Raw genomic sequence first — 27068 nt, 5'->3', positions numbered from 1 at the left:
GTTCCTGGAATAGGCTTTTGGGAGCTTGGAGAAGTGGAGGTGGGATGGCAGGAGGAGGAATTTATTTATTCCTTCAATGAAAAGTACACTGAAAAGCTGTTTGCCTGTATTTGAAGATTAAATGTGCCTAAAGGATTTGTGGCTGAAACCAAGTCAGGGATGATCTCAGTAGAGTTTTCCTGTATGTGTGTGGTGGAGTTTGAACTTGAATATATCAGTCTGGAGTTTCTTCAAGATATAAAATCATTTCACTAGAGCTTGGAGGTATGTTAATCCATTCATACCTTTTCTGGGTCTTCTAACTGTGTATTTAGAGGATGTATAGAATCAATGAAAAGGAAGGCACCTTGGGTAGGGGATTATTGCCTCATGGTTTGAGGAGAGAATTTTCACTTTCATGGCATTATCTAAAGGGTCACAACGGTATATTTGTTAAGGACAGAGAACACCAAGAACAGCATTAGCCACTGCTTTTAAAAAATTGACTAGAAAAACTAATATAATAGGCAAAACATGTATTTGGTTATGTCTCTCAAGAGATTAAAAAGTATATGCCATAAAGGTACCCTCTCCCACTCATCCCTTAATTTTCCTGTTCCCTTATCCAGAAGTGACCGCTGTTACTAGTTTCTTGTATATTCACCTAGATATCCTATGAATATCTAGATGCAAGCATTTATACTTTTCTCAGTAAGTGCTAGCATACCACATAAACTGTTTTCACCTTGCTTATTTCATTTAAAATTCGTCCTTAAGATTGTTATGTAACATTATATAGAGAAAGCTAACTTTGTCTTATCTTTTTAATGGCGGATTATTATTTTGTATGGATGTTCTGTTCTTTACCCACTAGCCTTCTATTAGAAGACATTGAGGTTGTTTCTGGGATTATAAATAATACTGCATTATAATACTTCGTATGTGTCTTTGTGCACATGTAGAAGTGTATACACAGGATACGTTCCTAGAAGTAGAATTTCTGGGTCAAAGGATGCATGCAGTTATTTCCTTTTAATAGCCAGTAGCAAAAGACTTACAAAATGAAAAGGAAATAACACACTAGTTGCAGGAGGAAAGGCAGAGGGGGCGACAAACAACAGAAACTGCTATGGTTATGATGTAATAGATTGGAAAATGTTTTTTAGCCAGCCTTATGTTTGGAAGAAACCAGGGAGAAGAGGATAGGCTGTGGCAGCCAGAAAGTAGAGGCAGATTGGCCAATTCTCTGAACTAGTGAAGAAAGAAAGCAGTATCTGGTGACCTGCACTTGGACAGACAAGTAGCACTTGTTATTTCTTTCTAAATAGAGATGGTTGTTATTAGGGGCAATCGTCTTAGTGTTGACGTTGATCATAACTGCATATATTTTGACATCTCATAGCCATTAAGAAAAATAAAATACTAGTAAAATATGAAATCATATTTTGGTGTGCCATTTACATTTTAACTTTAACTAGGTTAGATTTAGTTACATTGTTTTTGTTGTATAGTTAAGTTAAAAACATTCTTTTTTAACATTTAAAAACTTACTGCATGAATGTTATAGATAACCAGAATTGGGGGTTAGGAGTTATGCTGCCATCAGTTAGGAATATTCTTAGCATATGTTTCCAGATAGTACTTTATAATGCTTTATTATAAAATTTATTAAACAGTTTTCCTTGTTTAACCTTTTTTTAACTCTGATTCTGTCAGTAATGATAGATGAGGTTATGCTAAAAATAACAAACAACCCTACAATCTCAGAGACTTTAAATATCCAAAATGCATTTATTATTCAGACTGTGTGACCAGTTCAGTTCAGTGGGGGTGATGAGTGGAGGGTTCTGCTCTAGGTAGTTACTTCATGCCACGTGACATCTCCATAAACTTAACATACTGTTTTTAGGGTTCATCACAGCAAGGGAAGAGGAGGGTCTTGCACAGCAAATAAATTGCTCTGGCTCAGAAATGACAACCATGCCTGCATACGTTTAGCTAGAACTAGTTAGAAGGCCTCTGTCCGACTGCAGAACAGGGCAGGGGAGTGTAATTCTCCTATGTCCGGAAGAGATGTGAACTTGGAAGCGGATGAACATTAGAAGTGTTTTCAATGATCTTTAGGGTTTGGGAGTTATTTTTCCTCCCTCACAGAGTTGTTAGGATAAAATGAGGTGATGTATATAAAAGCACATAGGGAACAATAAGAAATTTTTATACGTAAGATTTTTTTAAGCCGAATACACAAGTCTTAAAATATGTTAGTGAGCCATGAGTAATACATGTCTTAAGCAGAGGGATGGAGATGGTTTCAGTCCTTTTCTGTCTGGAAATATAAAGCTCTAATATGGAAGAACCACTTATTTCCAGTAAGAAGAGTTGTTTGTTCAGTTTCTTGCTTTTTAAAAAATGTGAACACGATCTCTTTTTAAGAGAGTTCTATTTTAAGAATGTTTCTTTTTAATGTGAATGGTCCAGAGATTGAAATCAATACTGTGTTAGTTTAAAAAATATTGGTTACCCCTAATTATGGATGTGATACGTGAATGAAATTATATTGTATGTATTGTAAATGTGGCTTTTTTTCATGAAACAATTTGTCTTAGAGATCTTTCTCAGTCAGTATATATAAATCTATGTCAGTCTTTTAACTGCTGTATTTCCATAGTAAGGGCAGGCCATGATTTATTTGATTGCGCTGTTAGTGAAATTAGAAATGGGAAATTTCTAGGATTTTTTTTTTCCCCGTAGCAAACCTTGCAGCAAAGAACCGTCTGTACCTATTTGTACACGTCTCTTTTTATACACGTTTCATTGTTTTTCAAGATAGATACCTAGAAATAGAATTTCAGTGCTGTGTATTATCACTGTGGCCTTTAATATATTGGAATTTCTCTTGTCTACCTTGCTCTCTCCAACCTGGGAAAATAACAGGGAGCGGGTAGTTGATGTTTCCTAGATAGGTTGAATTCCTGTGGCTGTCTAAGATGAATCTGGTATTCTTGGTTTGGATATTTGAGATCATTTTTATTTATTTTTTTAATGCACCAGTTTGGTACAAAAAATCGAATTTAGAATTACACGGGGTATAATATCAACTTTATTTGTCCAGAGGTATGAGTAGATTACTGTGGGATATAATCCTTTCAGATAAGGAAACTTGGATTTATATCACCAAAATTTTCCTATTGATACTCTATTTAAGTTCTTTATTTTTTAGGGGAAAATTTACATATTTCAAAAGACAAATCTTAAGTGTACGTTTTTGACAGTAGTTAACCTCATGTAACTCAGAAGATAGAGAACATTTCTATCTGACTAGAAATTTCCTTGTTAACAGCTCCAGCCCCTAGCTAACCACTGTTCTGACATTTTCACCTTAGTTTTGTCCGTTCTAGAACTTCATCAAAATGAAATTATACTCTTTTGTGCCTGGCTTCTTGTACTCAGCATAATGTATATCTAATTCATTCATGATCCTGTGATTACTAGAAGTTGTTTCCATTTTTATTGCTGAATAATTGTCCGTTGTGTGAATGTAGTGTAATTGCCCATAATCCATTGTCCTACTGATGAACATTTGAGTTGTTTCAGTTTGAGGCTGTCATAATTAAGGCTTCTATGACTTTTTTTTTTGATAAACTCATTCAGATTTTTAGTAGAAATTTTAAATATTTAAAGCTAAGGAAAATGGTAGTTTATTTCATAAGTCATATCAGCTTATGCCAACATTATTTTAAATGCAGCATATTAAAGTATTAGGCATTATTATTTTGTACTAAACTATAAATCTGTGTGTTTAAAATACCCAGTAAGGGAATTCCCTGACAGACCAGTGGTTGGGACTCTCTGCTTCCATTGCAGGGGCACAGGTTCGGTCCCTGGTCAGGAAACTAAGATCCTGCATGCTGTGCAGCATGGCCAAATAATAAAAATAAAAAATAAAATAAAGTACCAAATACTGAATCTTGCACTATTAAAATCATCGCTTTTTATGAAACATTTTAGGAATATTAAGACACCATTAAGATAGGCTTTCCTAGACTGTTATCTAATAGAGTGAACACTCTTAGGCTGCCTACGACCATTTGCAAAACAAGTCTTTTTGTGGACATGGATAAATCCCCAGGAGTTGAATTGCTTTGTTAAAGGGCAGGTATATTTGAACTTGATAAGAAACTGCCGAAACTTTTTCTAAGATACTTTTTTGTTCCCACCAATAATTGTTCCATTTGCTCCATATTCTCACTAACATTTGATGTTAGTCTTTTAAATTTTCACTGTTCTATATAGTGATATCTCAATACGGTTTTAATTTTCTCTGATGACTAATGATGTTGGTGCAATTTTACTTGTGTTCATTGCCCATTTAACTAATGAAGTTTTTGTTCAAGTCTTTTGTCTGTTTTTTATTGGCTTCTTTATATTTTTTATTACTGACTTTTGGGGTTCTTTATGTATTCTGTTGCTTTGTGGTTTTGTGTGTTTGTGTCTTTGTTTGTTTGTTTGTTTGTTTTGGCTTCGCTGAGCAGCTTGTGGGATTTAGTTCCCTGACCAGGAATTGAACCTAGACCCCTTGCAGTGAGAGGTTGGAGTCCTAACCACTGGACCTCCAGGGAATTCCCCGAGTTCTTTATCTATTTTGGATACAAGGCCTTTGTCAGACATGTTTTGTGAATATTTTCTCCTAGTCTGTGACTTGCCTATATGGTGTCTTTTGATGGTAAAGTTTTTAAATTTAATGGAGTTTAACTTACAACTTTTAAATTTTATGTTGATTGTTTCCTGTGTTAAAGAAATATCTGTCTTCTCCCAGGTGGCAAAGATAGTCTCTCAGATTTCTTCTGTAAACTTTGAAATTTTAGATTTTATATCTGGATCTGTGATCTGTCTCAAAACTAATGTGGCTTGAGGTGTAGGGGTTGAGCTTCATTTACTTTAATACATGTGGGAATCCAGTTGTTCTAGCACCATTTATTTCTTTGCCCATTGAATTGCTTTGGTATCTTACCAAAAACCATTCGCCCACATGAGTGTGGGTCTATTTCAGAACACTCTAATCAATTCAGTTCATTGATGTGGCTATTCTTATGCCAGTAACCACATTAAATTGATTACTGTAACTTTGTAGTAAACTTTGAATTGATTCCATTTTTGTTCCTTTAAAGTTTCTTTTGTCTGTTTCAGATCCTTTGCATTCTATAAATTTTAGAATTAGCTTGTCCATGTTTGTTTTTAAGAAAGACTGCTGAGATTATGATCAGGATTGCATTGACTCTATAGAGCAGTTTGGGGAGAATTGACATTTTAACAATATCGCGTTTTCCAATCCATGAACATCTTATATCTTTCCATTTATTGAGGTCTCCTTTAATCTCCTCTAACCGTGTCTTATAGTTTTTATATAGAAGGTGTACACACTTTTTGTTATATTTATTCCTAAATATTTTATGATGGAATTTTTTTTCTTAGTTTTAATTTCAATTTTCTTCTGTGAATATAAAAATACAGTTGGTTTCTGATACCAGTCTTGTGTCCTGTGACCTGCAAAATTTAAATTCACTTAGTAGTTCTAGTAGTTTTTGTTTTCTTCTGGTTTTTGTTCCTTAGGACTTTTGCATAATTGTGTCCTCTGTGAATGGGGATAGTTTTATCTGTTCCTTTCCAATCTTTCTGCCTTTATTTTTTTGTGCCTTATTGCACTGGTGAAAGTAGGGCATCGTTGCCTTGCATGGAAGGCATTCAGTCTTTTACCATTAAGTATGATGTTAGGTATAGTTTTCTCATATACACACTTTATCTCATTGAGGACATTCCCTTCTATTCCTAGTTTGCTGAGTGGTTTTTTGTTTTGGTTTGGTTTTGTTTTTTTAAATAAATGACTGAATGTTGTCAGTTGCTTTTATTACATCTATTGAGATTATCATAATTTTCCCTTTTTATTCCGTTAATGAATGCATAGATTGATCTTTTTTCCCAAACAGTTTTCGTTACTGAGATAAATTCTGCTTGATTATCATGTATTATAACTTTTATATGTTGCTGGATTCAATTTGCTAGTGTTATGTTAAGGGTTTTTGTGTCTGTAATCCATGAAATATACCATCTGTCACTTTCTTGTAATGTCTTTATCTGGTTTTGGTAATAGAGTTATGCTGGCCTTATAAAATGAATTGAGAAGTATTCCTTTTTCCTATATTTTTGAAGAATTTGTGTAAAATTGGTATGTGTTCTTCCTTCAGTGTTTGATAGAATTTTCCAATAAAGCAAACCATCAAGGCCTGGTGTTTTCTTCATAGGAAGTTTTTAATAACAAATTAAATTTCTCTGATACTTATTAGAACTTTATTTCATCTTGTGTTACTTTTGGTACATTGCACTTTTCAAGAAATATGTTTCATTGTATAATGTCAAATTTATTGGCATAAAACTGTGCGTATTTCCTTATACTGTTGATGTCTGTGGTATCTATAGTGAGGTCCCCTCATCCATTCTGATATTAATAATTTGTGTTTTCTCTCTTTGAAAAGATTAATAAAACTGATTAAAGAATCAGTTTTGGGCTTTATTTTCTTTTTTATCTGTTTTGTTTGATTTCTACTCTTCTTTCTACTTAATTTTGATTTAATGTGCTTATATTTTATTCTTTAATCCATGGGTTTATTTGGAAGTGTGTTGTTTAATTTTCATATATTTGAGGCTTTCCTAGATATGTTGTAACTGGTTTCTAACACAATTAAAGTGCTGTAAGGCTGCAATCTTTAAATTTATTGAGACTTGTTTTATGACTTAGCAACATCGTCAGTCTTGTGCATTCCATATGCACTTGAAAAGAAGGTGTATTTTGCAGTTGCTGGATGTGATAAACTGTAAATGTCAATTAGGACAAGGTGGTTGATTGTGCCATTCAGGTCTTCTATACTTACTGATTTTTATGACTAGTTCTTTCTTTCTGTTTATTTATTTATTATTTATTTACTTATTTATTTTATTGGCTGTGTTGGGTCTTCGTTGCTGCATACGGGCTTTCTCTAGTTGCGGCAAGTGGGGGCTACTCTTCATTGTGGTGCACAGGCTTACTCATTGCAGTGGCCTCTCTTGTTGCAGAGCACGGGCTCTAGGCGAGTGGGCTTCAGTAGTTGTGGCACATGGGCTCAATAGTTGTGGCTCACGGGCTCTAGAGCACAGGCTAAATAGTTGTGGCTCACGGGCTTAGTTGCTCTGTGGCATGTGGGATCTTCCTGGGGCAGGGATCGAACCCGTGTCCCCTGCATTGGCAGGCGGATTCTTACCCACTGCACCACCTAGGAAGTCCCATGACTAGTTCTTTCAATTACTGAGAAAGGGGTATGAAAATCTCCAAATGTGATTGTGGATTTGTTTACTTCTTTTAGTTCTATCAGTTTATGTTTCATGTATTTAAAAGCTCTTTTATTAACCACATACATAGATATTTATAATTGCTATACATTGACCCTTTTATCATTATGAAATGCCAATGACCTTTATTAATTCTTGTAATAGTCCTTGTCTTAACGTCTATTTTATCAAATGTTGATATAGCCACTCCTTTCATAGTATATCAGTGTTGTATATATTTTTTACCTTTTTCAGTGGCTGCCCTAGGATTTGTGAGATATTATTACAAGTAACCCTAGTCCACTTTGTTTGCCTGAGAAAGTTTTTCTTTCGCCTTCACTTTTTTATTTTGTAAGGCTTTCACCTTTTTTTTAAATGGTTCATTTATTTATTTATTTATTGGCTGTGTTGGATCTTCATTGCTGTGTGCAGACTTTCTCTAGTAGTGGTGAGCGGGGGCTGCTCTTCGTTGTGGTGAACGGGCTTCTCATTGCAGTGGCTTCTCTTGTTGCAGAGCACAGGCTCTAGGCTCTTGGGCGGGCTTCAGTAGTTGTGGCGCACAGGCTTAGTTGCTCTGTGGCATGCGGGATCTTCCCGGACCAGGGATTGAACCTGTGTCCCCTACATTGGCAGGCGGATTCTTAACCACAGCACCACCAGGGAAGTCCCTCTTTGGGCTTCACTTTTGAATGGTAAATTTGCAGGTACAGAATTCTAGGTTGGTAGGCATTTTTTCTTTCAACATTTCAAATATTTCACTCTACTTTCCTATTGCTTGTCTGGTTTCTGAGGAGAAGTCAGATATATTTCTTATCTTTGCTCTTCTATCGGTAAAGTGTTTTTCTCCTGGCTTCTTTCAGGATTTTTTCTTTATCTTTGATTTCTTGTTTGAAAATGATATGACAAGGTACAAGGTTTTTTGGTGTTTATCCCACTTGATGTTCTTTGAACTTCCTGGATCTGTGGTTTGGTCCCTGACATTGATCTAGAGAAATTCTCAGTAAATATTGTTTTCAATATTCTATTACTTTCTCTTTCCTCTCTTTTTTGTATTCCCATTACATATGTTAAACCTTTTGTAGGTGTCCCATAGTTCATGCATATTCTGTTCTGTTTTCCTTCCAGTCTTTTTACTTTTTGCTTTTCAGCCTTAGAACTTTCTTTTTACCGCCTCCACCCCCGACACACATTTAAGGGATTTGTTTGCTTGTTTCTTTAACTTTTTATTTTATATTGGAGTATAGCCGATGAACAATGTTGTAATAGTATCAACTGCACAGCAGAGGGACTCAGCCATGCATATGCATGTATCCATTCTGCCCCAAACTGCCCTCCCATGCATCACCCTTAGAGCTTTCTATTGAGATAGCTTCAGACTCAGAGGTTCTTTCCTTGGCTATATCCAGTCTACTAATAAGTCCATCAGGGTCATTCTTCATTTCTGTTTCAGTGTTTTTGATCTCTGGCATTTCGTTTTGGTTCTTTCTTAGGATTTCCATCTCTGCTTATACTGCCCATCTATTCTTGCAAGCTGTCTTCTGTGTCCATTAGAGCCCTTAGCATATTAATCATAATTGTTTTCAATTCCAGGTCTGGTAATTCCAATATCTGAGTCTGATTTTGATGCTTGCTCTGTCTCTTCAAACTGTATTTTTGGCCTTTTAGTATGTCTTATAATTTTTTTCTTGATCTCTAGGCATATGATATACTGGGTAAAAGGGACTCTTGTAAATAGACCTTTAATAATGTGAGAACAGACTTGTGGTTGCCAAGGAAGAAGGGGGTGTGGAGGAGAGAAGTGTTGGGAATTTGGGCTTAGTAGATGCAATCCAATTATGTATAGGATGGGTAAACAACAGGGTCCTACAGTATAGCACAGGGAACTATATACAGTATCCTGTGATAAACCATAATGGAAAAGAATATATATGTGTGTGTGTGTGTGGATATACACACACATACACAGCTGAGTCACTTTGCTGTACAGCAGAAATTAACGCAACATTGTAAATCAACTATACTTCAATAAAATTTAAAAAGACAAAAACCTCTACTAGAAAATTATAGCAGAAAGAAAAATAACATGGTGGTAATGGGTGAGGGAGGAGAAGCATTATGTAGTCGTGTGATTAGGTCGCAGTCTTTTAGTGTGCCTGTGCCTCTGGGTTGTGAACTTCACATGTGTTTCTCAAGGCCCCCCATTCCCCTTTTAGTTGGGACAGGATGGCTAGAGTGGGCTGGAATTGGGTATTTCCCTTTTTCAGGTCGGTTAGACTGATAAAACCCCACCAGGTGAGGCTCTGATTAAACAGTTTCTTCTGCAGGCAAACTTTAAGAACAGAATGCTCTGACATATTTCAGAATGGTTCCTTTTACCCTCCTCTGCTGGAAGCATTAGAGAATTTTTCTCTGATAGTCACTGTAAGAACCTAGTAGAACTCCAGGAAATAAAACTCACGGAAGTATGGAGCCCCCAATGACCAGGTCCCCTGAAATGTTTAATTTCTCAAACTTGTCTACACTGAGCTTTCAACAATTGGTTTAATTACAGTTCAGGCTTCCCTACCTCAGTGCTGGTTCCTGTGGAGGTTTGTGCTAGTGGCTTTCTGCTCTCATAAGTTGTGATTCTCTGTATTCATCTGTTGGTCTCTCCAATTTTGGGGTTAGCAGTTTGCCCTGTGACTTCACTTCTCCTAAGTGAATTGTTGATCTAAGAAGAATTGTTGATACTTCAGTTTGTTGAGTTTTTTACTGTTGTTAGGGCAAAGTGGTGACCTCCAAACTGCAAGTCTGCACTCATTTTTTTTAAAGGATATTTTCCTGAATATAGAATTGTGGGTTGATACTTTCTTTTCCTTTTCAACATTTTAGAGATTCTGTTCCACTCTCTCCTGACCTCTGTGGTTTCTGATGATTAGTCAGCTTTTATTAGCATATCTATATTCCCTTAAGTGAAATGTGTTGGTTTTCTCTCGCCGCCTTCAAGATTTTTACTTTATCTCTGAATCTCAGCAGTCTTGTTATGATATACCTATAGCCATATGTTCTTTACATTTATCTTCTTGGTGTTCCTTGAGTTTCTTGTCTTTAACCAAGTTTGGAAAGTTTAGGTTATTATGTCTTTAAATATATTTTCTGCCTTGTTTTTTCCACTCTTGGGACTCCAGTTACAGTGTAATTGAGGGACTCTAATTAGTACAGCAGTGCATATGTATAACCTATCAATATAAACTTATTAATATAAATATATATGTAATATGAGTATATTTACATATAGATAGGTGGCACGTGCTCTAAACATTTTAATAAAAGGGAACCATGATCAAGAGGGTTTTGAGATGGATGCTTTCACCAACCCAACATACCTTTAATATAATGGCATTTAATGACTGGTACTGTAACTCTGCATGATTGTCTTTTCTGTTAAGTGATGGCTCCTGGAGAACAAGCCACTGGCTTTACTTTTCTTAATAATTATATAAAAAGACAGTAGTTCTCACTGGGCTTATATCCAGAGAAAACCATAATTCAAAAAGACACATGCACCCCAGTGTTCATTGCAGCACTATTTACAATAGTCAGGTCATGGAAGCAACCTAAATGTCCATCAACAGATGAATGGATAAAGAAGATGTGGTACGTATATACAATGGAATATTACTCAGCTGTAAAAAGGAACGAAATTGGGACATTTGTAGAGACATGGATGGACCTAGAGACTGTCATACAGAGTGAAGTAAGTCAGAAAGAGAAAAGCAAATATCGTATATTAACGCATACATGGAGAGTATAGAAAAATGGTACAGATCAACCGGTCTGCAAGGCAGAAATAGACACAGATGTAGAGAGCCAACATATGGACACCAAGGTGGGGGAGTGGGGGAGGGTTGGGGTGGAATGGATTGGGAGATTGGGATTGCCATATATACATTACTAATAAGAAAAAAAATACCAAATTGTACCTTTAAATATAAAAATAAGAAAAAGACAGTAGTTCTCAGATTTTTAAAAATCCAAAAATGTTACCTATGAGAGGCAAAGTAAAACAGAAAGTTGCTAAAAATAGAATAGAGGGCTTCCTAGGTGGCGCAGTGGTTAAGAATCTGCCTGCCAATGCAGGGGACATGGGTTAGATCCCTGCTCCAGGAAGATCCCACATGCTGCGGAGCAACTAAGCCCATGTGCCACAACTATTGAGCCTGCGCTTTAGGGCCCGTGAGCCACAACTATTGAACCCACATGCTGCAGCTGCTGAAGCCCACGTGCCTAGAGCCCATGCTCTGCAACAAGAGAAGCCACGGCAATGAGGAGCCCGCACACCACAACGAAGAGTAGCCCCCGCTCACTGCAACTAAAGAAAGCCCGCAGCACAGCAAAAAAAAAAAAAAAAAAAAAAAAAAAGGAATAGAAACAGTGGAGAAAAATATACCAGGCAAAAAGTATGATACAAAAGAAAGCTAAAATGGCAGTTTTCATATTTGACAAATAGAATTTTTATGGTAGAAAATATAAGGGACACAAAAAGTTAACCCAATTAAAAAATGGGGAAAGGATTTGAATAGACGTTTCCCTAAATGTTCCGGTTAGTTATAGTTGCACAACAACTAATTTATATACTTTAGGAAGGTGCTTTTTATAATATGTGAATTATATCTCAATTTTTTAAAAAGTAATCTGTATATTTGGCCTTAAACAAAACCTCACTTAATTCTCGAGGCTCAAAGCCATGCAGATTGTTCTCCCACTATACTTATTGGAAAATAAGAATTCATGAATAGCTAAGTCAACCTTTAAAAAAGAGAATAAAGGGGAATTTACCCTATCAGATAGTAAGATATGTTGGGTTGGCCAAAATTTCCTTTGGTTTTTAAGTAAAAATAAAAGACATATTTTTCATTTTCAACAAGAACTTTATTGCACAACATATTCACTCTTTTGTTCCACTACCTTCTGCCATTTTTCAGGCAGCTTCATAATTGCATCTTCCCAAAACTTTTTATCTTTTTGAGCAAAGAATTGTTCCAGGTGCCTTTTACAGTCTTCCAGGGAATTGAAATTTTTTCCATTAAGAGAATTTTATAAAGACCCAAATAAAAGAAAATCCAGAGGTGCAATGTCTGGTGAATATGGCAGATGAATCAGAACTTCCAAGTCGAGCTAAACAGTATTTGCCTGGTCATCAAAGAAACATGTGGTCTTGTGTTAACCTGATGGAAGATTATGTGTTTTCTGTTGACTAATTCCAGATGGTTTTCATCAAGTGCTGCTTTCAGTTGGTCTAATTGGGAGCTGTACTTGTTGGAATTAATCGTTTGGTTTTCCAGAAGGAGCTCATCATAGAGGACTCCCTTCCAATCCCACCATATATACAACATCACCTTCTTTGGATGAAGACCGGCCTTTGGTGTGGTTGGTGGTGGTTCATTTCACTTACCCCACGATCTCTTCCATTCCACATTATTGTACAGTATCCACTTTTCATCGCCTGTCATAATTTGTTTTAAAAATGAAACATTTTCATTACATTTAAGTAGAGAATCGCATGCGGAAATACGGTCAAGAAGGTTTTTTTCCGCTTAACTTATGTGGAACCCAAACATCAAAGCAATTATCATAACCAAGCTGGTGCAAATGATTTTCAGCTCTTGATTTGGATAGTTTGAGTATGTCAGCTGTCTCCTGCGTAGTATAATGTTGATTGTTCTCAGTCTTGATTTGATTGCTTTCAACTTCAACTGGTCTACCCAACCGTGGAGCATTGTCCAGTGAGAATCTCTAGAACAGAACTTCACAAACCACTTTTGACACATTTGATCAGTCACAGCACCTTCTGCATGCACTGCACAAATCTTTTTGTGCATTTCAGTTACGTTTTTACCTTTCTTGAAATAATAAAGAATAATATGCCAAAAATGTTGCTTTTTTTCTTCCATCTTCAGTATTAAAATGGGTACACAAAAATTCACCAACTTCAATAAGTTTGTTTTTTTTAAATGCATGGTGATATGACAGCTGTGAGTACAATCTAACAAAATAGTTTTGAATGAAGTTAAAGACAACTAAGTGCTACTAGAGCCATCATACAGGGAAAAACAGAGCAACATTTTGGCCAACCCAGTACTACAAAAAGCCATAGTAATACAGTGTGGTATAGTATAAGAACAAATAGATCACTCAGACATATTGGAGTGCTTAGATATAGACCCAAGGATGTATGGAAACTTAATATATTATAAAGGTGACACCACAACAATAGATAAAAGTTAGATTGTTTAGTAGATGGTTTTAGAAAAAGAAAGCAGCTCATTATATATGGCGAATAAAACAGTATGTCTGTCCTATATCATATGCAAAGGTAGATTCCAGATGGATTAAACACCTAAATACAGAAGATAAAACCAAAAGATTTAATAGAGGGAAATGATTTTCTTTAAAAACGTATATTTTTGTGACCTAGGTTTGGGTAAAGAACTTCTAAAACCTCAAAGAACAAACCAATTTGTGTGTAAATTTAATTGTGTAAAAATTGGGAGTTCTGTTTAACAAAGGACCCCATGGGCAAAACTAATACACAGGTGACAAGTGGGAGGCAATGTTTGCAATGTTTAAATTGCCAAGTAATTAATATCCTCTAGCCTGGATTATATAGGGAACTCCTGCAGATAAACAAGATAAAGCAATCCCAGAAGAAAAATGGACAAAGGATATAAACAGGCAGTTTATAGAAAGGAAATCCTCAGTAAGCATATGAAGAGTTGCTCAAATGTATTAGCAGTCAGAGAAATGCAAATTAAAACAGTAGGATATTTCATATATGCTAAGCTGGTACACATTAGCAAACTAGATAAAAACCAGATGCTGATGAAGATGCAGGGATATAAAAACCCTTACACACTGCTGGGGAACATGTAGCCACTCTGGACAGTGGCATAGCACTCAGAATAAAAACTTTATATGTATATGCCTCAACAATTCTGCTCTTGAGTTTATATGCAAAAAAAAATCTCAGTCAGATCCATGTGAACATTTACAAGGGTATTCACTGCAGAATTATTTGTGGTAGAAAGGCATTGGGAGTAATCCAGGTATCCAGTGCAGGGATAATAGAAAAAATATTTTGGAACATGCCATGGCATATTATATACTAATTAGAAACAGCGAATCAAATGTTCACATACAAAATGAATGGATTATGTTACAGAATTGAAAAAGTAAAAGAACAGATTGAGGGACTTCCCTGGTGGCCCAGCAGTTAAGAGTCTGCCTGCCATTGCAGGGGACACGGGTTCGAGCCCTGGTCTGGGAAGATCCCACATGCCACGGAGCAACTAAGCCCATGTACCACAACTGTTGAACCTGTGCTCTGGAGCCTGTGAGCCACAACTAATGAGCCCATGCTCGGTGACTACTGAAGCCTGCGCCTGGAACCTGTGCTCCGCAGCAAGAGAAGCCACTGCAATGAGAAGCCTGTGCACTACAATAAAGAGTAGCCCCTGCTCACCACAACTACAGAAAGCCTGGATGTAACAACAAAGACCCAACACGGCCAATAAATAAAAATAAATAAATCTATGTAAAAAAAAAAAGAACAGAATGAGATATAATACAGTAAGATTTGCACACATCAAAAATACATGCACTCGGGGCTTCCTAGGTGGCGCAGTGGTTAAGAATCCGCCTGCCAATGCAGGGGACGTGGGTTCAATACCTGCTCCAGGAAGATCCCACATGCCGCAGAGCAGCTAAGCCCGTGCACCACAACTATTGAGCCTGCGCTTTAGAGCCCGTGAGCCACAACTATTGAGCCCATGTGCTGCAACTACTGAAGCCCACCGCACCTAGAGCCCATGCTACACAATAAGAGAAGCTATGGCAATGAGGAGCCCGCGCACCACAACGAAGAGTAGCCCCCAATCACCGCAACTAAAGAAAGCCCGCGCACAGCAAAAAAAGACCCAACACAGACAATAAAATTAATCAATTAATTAATTAATTAATTAAAAAAATACATGCACTCACTAAACAATAAGGATTTACTATACAGCACAGGATACTATGTTCAGCATCTTGTAGTAACCTATAATGGAAAAGAATCTGAAAAATATATATATATACACACATATATATATCCAAATCACTTTGCTGTACACCTGACACTAATAAAATATTGTAAACCAACTACAATTTTTAAAAAAGAATTTTAAAAAAATACATGCATTCAAAAACATTTTGCAAGAACATATACAAATAAAAGGGCACACAATAAGCATAGTATGGTGGTTGCCTATGAGGATACAGAAACAAGGATTAGGGGAAATTTAAAGATTTTCATGACACCCCATCTCATTTCATAGAATTACAGAAATTCTCTTATTTACCTTATGATCTGTAAATATATCTAACTGGCAGTATGATAAAAGCAAATGAAATGATCAAGGGCACCACTGTCGACCCATTCACCTTGTGGAACTCTTATTTCCCCACCAGGATGTCTTATGAACCATAAGGGTTGTGTGACCATCAGATATACAGACCAGGTGTAGAGACCCATGCCAGCCTGTGTATTGAACACTTAGTATGTTATTGCCTTTTAAATTAGTTAAAATTTAAATAGAAATGTAAGTTTTAATATTGTCTTCTTGCATGTTAGACATCTTGCCTTTCTGAGGAGTATATATATATACACATACCACTTTGAAGACCCTTGGTCTGAAATATCTGTTTGGAGGAAGTTATTTGAAATCTCAAAATATATCTTCAGAATCTATAATATTTAAAATCTATTCCATATACATCTGTATTTTAATATAAAATATGATTTCCCCAAATCTTTAGGGAAAATTAACATTCTAGTAACATGTGCCTTCTAAGACTCCCTACTACACATCCAGTATGAGAAGCAGGTTCTTAAGCTGACTTCGTTGAACAAAGATCTGACAGATCTTTGGGAATAACAGTTTCTTTCTTCTAACACTAAGGCATTTCACTGTTCTGGCTCTTCTAAGATGGATTCCAATTTGAAATATTATGTAGTAAAATATACAGTTATTTTATGACACTGATTTTTTTTTTTTCTTTAACTTTACAGAGACTGTGCAGTTGATCCAACTTGTGTTTTATGCATGGAGTGCTTTTTGGGAAGTATTCACAGAGACCATCGATATAGGGTTAGTAATATCCAGATAATAACCACACCTAGTATTGAATTTTATACTCAGTACCTTTTCTTCCTTTTTAAAATTCCAAAATTTAACGCTGACACGAGAGAGTGGTTTAAGAAATGTCTTATTTAAATACTGTTAAATGTGTGATGGCAGTGTAGAGATAAATTATGAATCCAGGTTTTATGGAACACATGTTTTAAGAAAGGCTGTACACATAGCAGCTCTTCCAGTATTGGTTTTCAACTAGTTTGTTTTGCTATTTTTTTAATGTTTATTATCTTTATAATTTTAGGTTTGTAAAGCAAGTTATCAAAAATTAGAGGGTAAATGCGAAAGTTAAAATGTGAGAGAGAGGTTCTGAAGGGAGGATGAGTGAGCAAAATAAGGAAAAGTGACAGGATTATACCTTTAAGAAGTGTTCTATTGGTCAACTTCTACAGAAGATTTGTCATTTCTTAATATTTGAGACATCAATTACAATGTAGAAAAGGGCCAACTCCAGAACATAAGACTAACCAATTTTTTTTTAACTTGTGTAATGCAATTAATACTTTTCCAAAAATCAAGTGTGTTTGCTTTTAAGTCAGGGATACAAAATACATAAGCAGATTATTGCTAAGCCTGTCTTGGTTCCTCTACTGGAAATTGAAGACAGAGCTGTGAACGTTCAGAAGTTTAAGGAACCATTAGTAGCTGGAACTTTTCACCCTAACCTCAAATAAAATGACAGAGAAGAAATATTGCAGTCATCTTATTAATTCGAGCCCTGTTGATTCAAGACTTTTCCTCCTGTTTGTTTTTATTCACTCTATCTGTGCTGATAACAGTGAACTAAAACAGCTGCAAAATTGAATTCATCTTTTTGTACTTTTCATTTTCATAAATCAATAAGAGAGTCCTAGTTTCCTTTAAACTGTCTATCTTTGGTTACCAGAACACGCATAAGAGCTGTAGGGTGAGAGTATCACTTTCCATATGACTGCCTGTCCATGTTTCTTGGCATGTATCTTTGCAGCCCCTAAGAATAACCATCATTTGTGAATGCGTTAATTACCTGGTGATATGTAACACACAGATACTTCCTTTGGGCAAAATATGAAAGGCTCTTTTTAAAATTTCCTTCTCATACCCATTCATAAACTCTCACAGTATTTTTTAAAAAGCAGAATTTCCAGTCTACTAATTATTAAATAATAGACTTTATCTTGCCAGATTCCTTGAATCATTGCTGTATCTTAAGAAAGCATGAATAATTTTGAACCCCGCAGGTGGTAAAAGGTTTTATGACCAGGCAGCCCATGTTTCTAATTCCAGAGCTTTCTTCCTTTTTAAAGAATGCTATTTAGAGAGTGTTAGAAAAGAAAGATAAACTATTTCTATAGTTTTGGTTGGTCACTTTTTCTAATATAGATGTAACACTCTTATTAGACTTTTGTAGAAGACAGCAGCGATAGGAATCTTTGCTGCTCTTGAATCTGTTATATTATGGTATAACCTGGTAGCATAGATACCAACAGTATACCAATTTCGCCAAAACCTAACAAGAAAACTCCCATGATTTTCCTATTAGAAAGTCATGCAAATGGACATATTTTACCTTTTTAAAATAGCTGGAGCTTGCTAGATGCTACAAAGTAGGTTATTTTATTTTGAAATCACTTAAATTAGCCTATAGACTTATTTAAAATAAACTTTAAAACATTAAGAGGTTTGGAATTTTATTATTTTATCCCTCCAAAGAAATGAAACACTTTAGCAGTGTTATTTCCTTAGCATTGATATTCCTATTTATAATCCAATAGCCCTCAGTAAATACTTATTGACAAGATACTTTACGATTTTTTTTTCAAGATGACAACATCAGGAGGTGGAGGTTTCTGTGACTGTGGTGATACTGAAGCTTGGAAAGAAGGTCCTTACTGTCAGAAACATGAACTTAACACTTCTGAAATTGAGGAAGAAGAGGTAAAAGCATTTTCACAAAATTGTTCCTAAAGAAATACTGTTTTAACCACGTGTTTGAAATATTTTCAGACATAAGAATTAGGTTATAATATAGAAATGGATAAGTTAAATATCAATAGTCCTCTCACTATTAACAGTGAGCAAGTATACTTTGAAAGTTTTTTGCATTTTACGGGTGCCATACCATTACTAGTAGAACACACTTGAAATTCTAGAAATTTAATTTAATTTGGACTTTTGCATTTGTTTAATTTAAGCATATATGAGTTTTTTTTAAGTCCTCATTTATCATTAAAGGGGTTATTTTTCCTATATATGTAGACCAGTTAACTTAGTTGGTTTTTGTTTGTGTTGTGACTAAGACTTTGTAAATCAGATACCTTTCTTTTCTATAGTCATACATGGCAGACAGTCTTACTCATCATCTCCCAGTCAATCAGTGTCATTGGATATGTGGTGGGACCAAACATTGGGATGATAACTCAGTACAGATTATTCTCATTCCTGCTGTAAATGTGTGCTTTCAAAAATTGTTGTTAATCCTTCATTATTTTTCTCTAAATGATATTTGTAGTGATATAGTGGACTCTCACTAAATAGTTGAACCTCTGCTGTTTGTGACAGTTTGATGTTTGATTTAAGATTCTTATTTCAATTTTTAATTTTGAATGGCAGAGAGGTAGGTACCTTTAAACTACTTACGCATTGTTAGTAAGCAGGTCTGATATCAGTATAGGGCAAATGGACATTAATAGTCCTTCCTGGTGCATATATCTTCCTGTGCACCAGAATAACCAAAGAAACCTATGGTATAGGATAGTGTTTTTTAGACTGTGTTCTGCGTTTTGGACAGATGAAAAATTGTGCAAAATGATTGAGTGCTATCGAAAACATGTATATTTGTATTCATCTGCTTTGTGCGTGTGTTCGAGGATTTGCTACAGAGAGACACCAAGTAATCAGGGTTTCAGATTTCTCCACTACAATTGGAGCAGCTCTGTTTTTATCTCTCACATATCAGATTGGCATTCTGTATATAAAAATACAAGCAAGGCAAACAAAGATATATTTGGAAAAAAGGGTTTTTCTTTTGAAAAAAAATTGAAAACTAGTGTAAAACTTTAGGACTCTGGGAGAAAATATTTGCAAATCGTATCTGCTAAGTGTGTAGTATCCAGAATATGTATCTTACAGCCCAGTGACAAAAAGACAACACAATTAAAAATGGCCAGAGGACCTGAATAGACATTTCTCCAAAGAAGATATAATACAAATGACCAACAAACACATGAAAACATGCTCAAGATTATTAGTCATTAGAGAAATGTAAATCAAAATCACAGTGAGATACCCACTAGGATGGCTGTAATCAAAAAAGTAGCAAATAAGTGTTGGAAAGGATATGGAGAAATTGAAACTCTGTACCATGCTAGTGGGAATGCAAAGTGATTCAGCACTGTGGCAGTTTGGCTATTCCTCAAATGTTAAACATTGCCATATAAGCCTGTAATTTTACTTCTAGGTATATACCTAAAAGAATTAAGTATTGAAATAAGCACACGCACACAGGTTAGTAGCAGCATCATTCATAATAGCCAAAAGGCGGAAACAGTCAAAATGTCTATCGGTGTTTGAATGGATAAACATACAGTGTAATATTACTTAGTTGTAAAAAGGAATGAAGTACTGATAAATGCTGCAACGTGGATGAACTTTCAAAACATCATGCTAAGTGAAAGAAGCCGGACGCAAAGGGTCACATATTGTATGATTCCATTTATGTGAAATATCCAGAATAAATCTGTAGAGAACACAGACTGGTAGTTGCCAGGGAATAGGGAAGGGAAGAATGGAGAAAAACTACTTAATGGATAAGGGGTTTTACTTTGAAGTGATAGAAATGTTTTAGAACTAGATAGAGGTGATTGTGGCTCAACATTATGAATGTACTAGATACCACCACGTGGTTCACTTTAAATTTTCTAAGAAAAATTATGAATCTGCCTGCAGTTACTCTGTTGACTTTATCCTCGTACATTAGTGGGATAGCTGTCAAATAGTGAAGACTTTGGTTACTTTCCTGAATTTTAAGAAGATATCAGCAAAATTATTCTTGCCTGGCTGAAATTATACAGTCCTGCCTGGAAAATATATATTCCAGCAATTTGACAGAGAATCAAATCCCCAGACTCTGCCATTTAATTCCTATTTAAGAATTCAGTTAAGAGAAAATGAAGTCTTCGAGAAGAGACTATAAGATATTAAAAAGATAACACTATGTTTAGCATACCTGGTCCCTACTCACTAAATCCATACGTTATCTAAGTTTTCTATATTTTGTGCTTGAAATGGAAGAAAGCTATATTATATTTGGAATGTACCTTTTTAGTCTGTTATAGAATTGTTTTTATTGAATGTAATTTTTTTGTTATACATTCAGCCTACATCTTAAGAAAAATTTGAAAAAAAATTGATTATATACTTCTGTTGGGATAGTGTTTAGAAGTTCCACAGGTCTTCTCAACTCTTGGCACTTGGGGTGGGACATTGTTCAGGCCAGGGATCAGCAAACTCTGGCCCCACAGGCTGAATCTTGTCTGCAGCCTGTTACTGGCACCACCATAATCCAAGAATGGTTTTTATATTTTTTAATAGTTGAAGAACCAATAGGATAGTATTTTGTGGCATGTGTAGATTATATGAAATACAAATTTCATTGTCCATAAATAAAATTTTATTGCAGCATGGCCACACTTAATTGTTTATGTATTGTCTATAGCTGCTTTTCCACTACAACAGCAAAATTGAGTAGCTGTGACAGAGACCCTGTAGCCTGCAAAAACTAAAATACTTACTCTCTGACTCTTTATAGAAAAAGTTATTGACCCCAGGTATACACTGTCAGAAGCATTGTGTTTATTATACCTAATTCCCACTCATTAAATGGCAGTAGCATCTTCCATCACTGTGACAACAGTAAATGCCCAACTAGGTTTCCAAATGGGCCCTTGAGCATGCGAGGTGAGTAGGGAGGCTGGTGGGATGGTACCTTTCCTTGTGTCTCCTTTGTTCATCTTCATAAAAATTGTAAGAAATTTCTCTTGAGTCTCTGCATTAAGAAATGTTATGCTTCTCTTGGTGTGAACCTGATAGCTGATTGTGTTTCCTTTTGTTAGAGCATCTTGAAAACAGCTTGCTTGTAGTAGCTGTCTGGAAATTTATATGATCAGCATTTATAAATAGATGTTATCTTGATTTCAATTTATTTTCCTTCCTTTATTTTCGTTTTACCTACTTTGTATATCTATTTTTTAGTACTATTTTATTACATTGGATGTATTCTTAAGTTACTGAAGGAGAATTCCTTGGAGGTCCAGTGGTTAGGACTCTGTGCTTTCACTGCTGAGAGCGAAGGTTCAATCTGTGGTCAGGCAACTAAGATCCCATAAGCCACGTGCAGCCAAAAATAGTTGCTGTAAATCCTTTTTGAGATGAAGTTTAATTCATTTTTTAACTGAATTAATTCATTTTATTAGCAAATATTAACTGAGTGAACAACCTCAGTGAAAAAGTTATCTGAAATTTTTGCTTATCAATGCTGCTCTCAATCCCATTTGAATATAGAGCAGTGGTAATTAGTAGCTAAATATCATGCTAAATATTTTCCTTGGTTTAACTCATTTAATTCTCAGAAGAGCCCTGTAAGATAAATGCTACCCATATTTTTTAGCTGTGAAAGCTTGAGTCTTAGATTAAGAAACTTGCCTACAGTGTCCCACACAGTAAGTGCTGGAGCTAGGTAATATAGACAACTCTGACAGTACAGTATACTGGTTTTTTGAAAATATTTTTCGGCAGTGGAATTTTTTTTAAATAAAATTTTTAAAAATAAGATATTAGCTTTTCTCGGAACGGTAGTGGCCGGGTAGCATCGCCGTTACTCTAAAGAGAAAACAGTTGGTAGAGGGGTGCAAAAATGCAGAGCAATAAAACTTTTAACTTGGAGAAACAAAACCACACTCCAAGGAAGCATCATCAGCATCACCATCAACAGCCCATCAGCAGCAACAGCAGCCGCCACCACCTCCACCAATACCTGCAAATGGGTAGCAAGCCAGCAGCCAGAATGAAGGCTTGACTATTGACCTGAAGAATTTTAGGAAACCAGGAGAGAAGACCTTCACCCAGCGTAGCCGGCTCTTTGTGGTCAGTCTTACTCCTGACATCACTGAGGAGGAAATGAGGAAACTATTTGAGAAATATGGGAAGGCAGGCAAAGTCTTCATTCATAAGGACAAGGGCTTTGGCTTTTTATCCGCTTGGAAACACAAACCCTGGCGGAGATCGCCAAAGTGGAACTGGACAACACGCCGCTCTGTGGAAAGCAGCTGCGTGTGCGCTTTGCCTGCCATAGTGCATCCCTTACAGTCCGAAACCTTTCTCAGTATGTCCAGTGAACTGCTGGAGGAAGCCCTTTCTGTGTTTGGCCAGGTGGAGAGGGCTGTAGTCATTGTGGATGATCGAGGAAGGCCCTCACGAAAAGGCATTGTTGAATTCTCAGGGAAGCCAGCTGCTCGGAAAGCTCTGGACAGATGCAGTGAAGGCTCCTTCCTGCTAACCACATTTCCTCAACCTGTGACTGTGGAGCCCATGGACCAGTTAGATGATGAAGAGGGACTCCCAGAGAAGCTGGTTATAAAGAACCAGCAATTTCACAAGGAGTGAGAGCAGCCACCCAGATTTGCACAGCCTAGGTCCTTTGAGTATGCCATGCGCTGGAAGGCACTTATTGAGATGGAGAAGCAGCAGCAGGACCAAGTGGACCAAAACATCAAGGAAGCTCGTGAGAAGCCGGAGGTGGAGATGGAGGCTGCTCGCCATGAGCACCAGGTCATGCTAAGGAGGCAGGATTTGATGAGGCGTCAAGAAGAACTTAGGAGGATGAAAGAGCTGCACAACCAAAAAGTGCAAAAACGGAAGCAGCTGGAGCTCAGGCAGGAGGAGGAGCGCGGATGCCGTGAGGAAGAGTTGCGGCAGCAACAAGAAGAAATGATGCGACGACAGCAGGAAGGATTCACGGGAACATTCCCTGATGCGAGAGAGCAGGAGATACAGATGGGTCAGATGGCTATGGGAGGTGTTATGGGCATAAACAACAGTGGCTCTATGGCCCCTGCTCCTGTGCCAGCTGGTACCCCAGCTCCTCCAGGACCTGCCACTATAATGCCAGATAGAACCTTGGGATTGACCCCACCAACAACTGAATGCTTTGGCCAAACTGCTGCAATGGAAGGAATTGGGGCAATTGGTGGAACCCCTCCTGCATTCAACCGTGCAGCTCCTGGAGCTGAATTTGCTCCAAACAGACGTCGCCGATATTAATAAAATTGCAGTGTCTAGTTTCCCAAAACCCTTAAAAGAAGGACCCATTTTGGACTAGCTGAATTCTACCCTGGAAAAGTGTTAGGGATTCCTCCCAATAGTTAGGTCTTCCCTGCCTGTAGTACTCTATCTAGGGAGTATGCTGGAGGCAGAGGGTAAGGAGGGGCAATCTTTAACAAATCAGTTCTGTGTGGTATATCCTTTAACCAATTCTGTGTGGTGCATTCCTGAAGTCTCATGTGATTGTTGAGAGCCTCAGAGGGGCCGGGAGCCATGGCAAAATGGATCCAGTTAGAGCCCCCATTAATCTTAATCATTCCACTTTGTCCACCTTGTTCTATTTGCTTTCTTGTTCTTATACCTCCCCCACCCCAGAGACACTGCCACATATACCACAAAAACCAAACATCCCACAGTGACCTTGGCTCTGTTGCTCCATTTGCTCCCAGATGGGAATTCAGGCAGATGTCCTCAGAGGTCACAGACAACATACATACGGTTCTGTTGTATCCCATATATTACCCCTTCATGTCCTAAGGAAGACATTTTCTCTTAGAGATTTTCATTTAGTATATCTTTAAAAAAAAATCTTGTGTTAAACTTGCCTCCATGTTTTTCTTGGGTAAGGACAACCCAGAAGTGGCCCTTTTGTGTCTATGATGTTGCTGTTCACAGCTTTTCTTGGTAGGCCTAGTACAATTTTGAGAACAGGGTTGCTGTATGCTGAAGGTCAGACAGTAGCTCTTAGGTTTGCCTATCTTAGGTAGTTATGCTGTGCATTTTTTATTGGTGTACCATGTTTGATTTGTCCCTTATACCTTTGGAGTTTTTCTCAGAAATGAAGTAATGCAACATCAACTTATTAAAATACATTTTAAGGGCTTCCTAGGTGGCGCAGTGGTTGAGAGTCCACCTGCCAACGCTGGGGACATGGGTTCGATCCCTGCCCCAGGAAGATCCCACGTGCCATGGCGTAACTAAGCCCGTGCACCACAACTATTGAGCCTGCGCTTTAGAGCCTGTGAGCCACAACTATTGAGCCCATGTGCCACAACTACTGAAGCCCACATGCCTAGAGCCCGTGCTCCACAACGAGAGAAGCCACGGCAATGAGGAGCCCACGCACCACAATGAAGAGTAGCCCCCACCCACTGCAACTAAAAGAAAGCCTGCGCACAGCAAAAAAAAAAAAAAAAAAAAAAAAAAAAGACCTAACACAGCCAATAAAATAAATAAATAAATAAATTTATGAAAGAAAAAAATCCTAATAATAAAACAGGTAAAAGAGGTATTACATATGACAGCAGTTAAACTCTATTATAATATATGCTTGCCCTTTTTTTTTTTTTTTTTGTGCTGTGTTGTGCAGCTTGCAGGATCTTAGTTCCCCAACCAGGAATTGAACCTTCACCCTCAGCAGTGAAAGCATGGAGTCCTAACCAGGGAATCCCCCCCACGCTTTTTTTTTTTTTTTTTTTTACATTTCAAAAATTCAAATATTATAGAAGTATAGAAGTGCATCACATAAAAGGTTAAGGTTCTCCATAATCCCCATGGTCCTCTAGGATAAGCACAGGTAACTTTTCTAACAGCATGCTATTCTTCTAGTGTAGAAGAAGAGTAAATTAAAGTTGACTCACTGACAGAGGCTTGCATTCTCTAACATCAAAAACAATTATTAGTCATATTAGATAATACAACATAGGATAAGATGGTCATTTATTTTCTCATTCCAACTGACTTATGCTGTGATGAGAGCACTTTGAGCAGAAGGCTTTTCAAATAGCATTTAATTTACCATTGTACACATGAGTAGGCTTGCACAGCCTAGCATCTCTTCACTGCAGAAATAGTTTCTTAATTAGTAACCATTTTCAAGAAGTTAACATGTGCATACGAAGATGGAAGAAGAATCTATATCCGTAGGCCATTTAAAAATAAAAATAATCGTATATTTTTGAACTGATGTATACTTCAGATAGGAAACATCTCTACCAGGCCCTGGGATTCGGACACTACTGGCTTGGATTCTCAAGAACTGGCTGTTGTTTCTGTCCCAACACCATTTAATTCTTTTTAATCCTGTTTATCATAATTCTGCAATCCTCTAAATGTCTTATGTTATGGGACGTAATTGCAAGAAATGGAGTGACTGTAGAGTGAGATAGGATCACCAAGAAAACTTTGGTTCTATTTTCTGTTTTAGTACAGTGTGAGGTTTGTATTATGATTAATAGCCACTCTTTTATGAATCCCCATAAGGTACCAGTTCCAGTACCTTCTTTGTAACAGTTGGTTTTACCATGTTACCTTCTAAAGTCTCCATAAGAGCAAACCTCGGTAGCAGTATAAAAAAAACTTTTTTTTGATGGAATGTATAAAGCAGTTTATTGAGAAGAGTTGTAGGTAAAAAGGGTTGTAAGACTTTGGAAAGTCTTTTTCTTACTTTTTCTTACATTCTTTAAGCCCTAGACCCATCTCCTTTAGGAATCTTTGTCTTTTTTTCCTTCATTCTTGTTATTATTCTCCTCCATTTGTTTTATGTCAGTTCCATTAAGCTGATCCTTGGTGAGGAGGTACAAAAATGTTCTGTATCCTTGTGTATATTTGCAAGAATGTGCTGGTTCCCATTCCATGATGTTGGAATATATTGATTTTCTTATTGAGAGGTGAATATAACAAACACTATTTAGCCATTAAGCTAAATAACATGTTTAGATTTAAGCATTAAGATTAGATGCTGTAAAACATTTTGCCAACCTTGACTGAAAGAAACCATGATAACCTTACTGTCTGTTTATAGTAACACTTTTTAACATTAACCTTGAAATTTAGCGACTTATACACTATTAAGTCTAATGTAAGAAGTTCTCTGTTACGTGCATTCACAGCTTGTCTCGCTGAAAGTGAGTGATTCTTAACAACATCAAGGAGCAGTTTTCTGACCTTGTTGACTTCTCCCCTTTAGAATCCTCAAAATCAGGCTCTCCTTAATATCTCTAAAACTAAATATTGCTTGTCTATCCTTAGATAACATTCCTTTGTTTATTCTGGAAATTGGGAATTAGAGGGATATGAAGCTGTAAACACGGTTTGATGTTAGGTTTTAAAGATCTTAGAATGGCATTCTAAAATTTTTAGATTTATTTATTGGGCATTGGAGTGCCGTGGAATATTTTGATTCAGATAATTCAGTAATAGGGATTACTCCGAACAAAG

At 36.7% G+C, this 27068-nt stretch overlaps 1 protein-coding gene and 1 pseudogene across 5 annotated transcripts in view; both read left to right on the top strand.

The window, feature by feature from the left end:
* Window positions 1-27068, top strand: part of UBR2 (ubiquitin protein ligase E3 component n-recognin 2) — a 107431-nt gene that overhangs the window by 12048 nt on the left and 68315 nt on the right. For all 5 annotated transcript variants that reach the window (XR_009047956.1, XM_057698590.1, XM_057698589.1 and 2 more), the window contains exons 3-4: window positions 16427-16505; window positions 18354-18467. Coding sequence is in view for 4 of the 5 variants with exons in the window: in XM_057698590.1 (XP_057554573.1) it covers window positions 16427-16505; window positions 18354-18467 (193 nt within the window). In the remaining variant the exon portion in view is untranslated. The remainder of the gene's footprint in view (window positions 1-16426; window positions 16506-18353; window positions 18468-27068) is intronic.
* Window positions 22415-24371, top strand: LOC130831067 (non-POU domain-containing octamer-binding protein-like; annotated as a pseudogene).

This window comes from Hippopotamus amphibius, chromosome 11 (genome assembly GCF_030028045.1).
Source record: "Hippopotamus amphibius kiboko isolate mHipAmp2 chromosome 11, mHipAmp2.hap2, whole genome shotgun sequence".
Classification (NCBI taxonomy): Eukaryota; Metazoa; Chordata; class Mammalia; order Artiodactyla; family Hippopotamidae; genus Hippopotamus; species Hippopotamus amphibius.
Note: the sequence above shows the minus strand (reverse complement) of the source record. Positions and strands in the feature narration are given on the sequence as shown.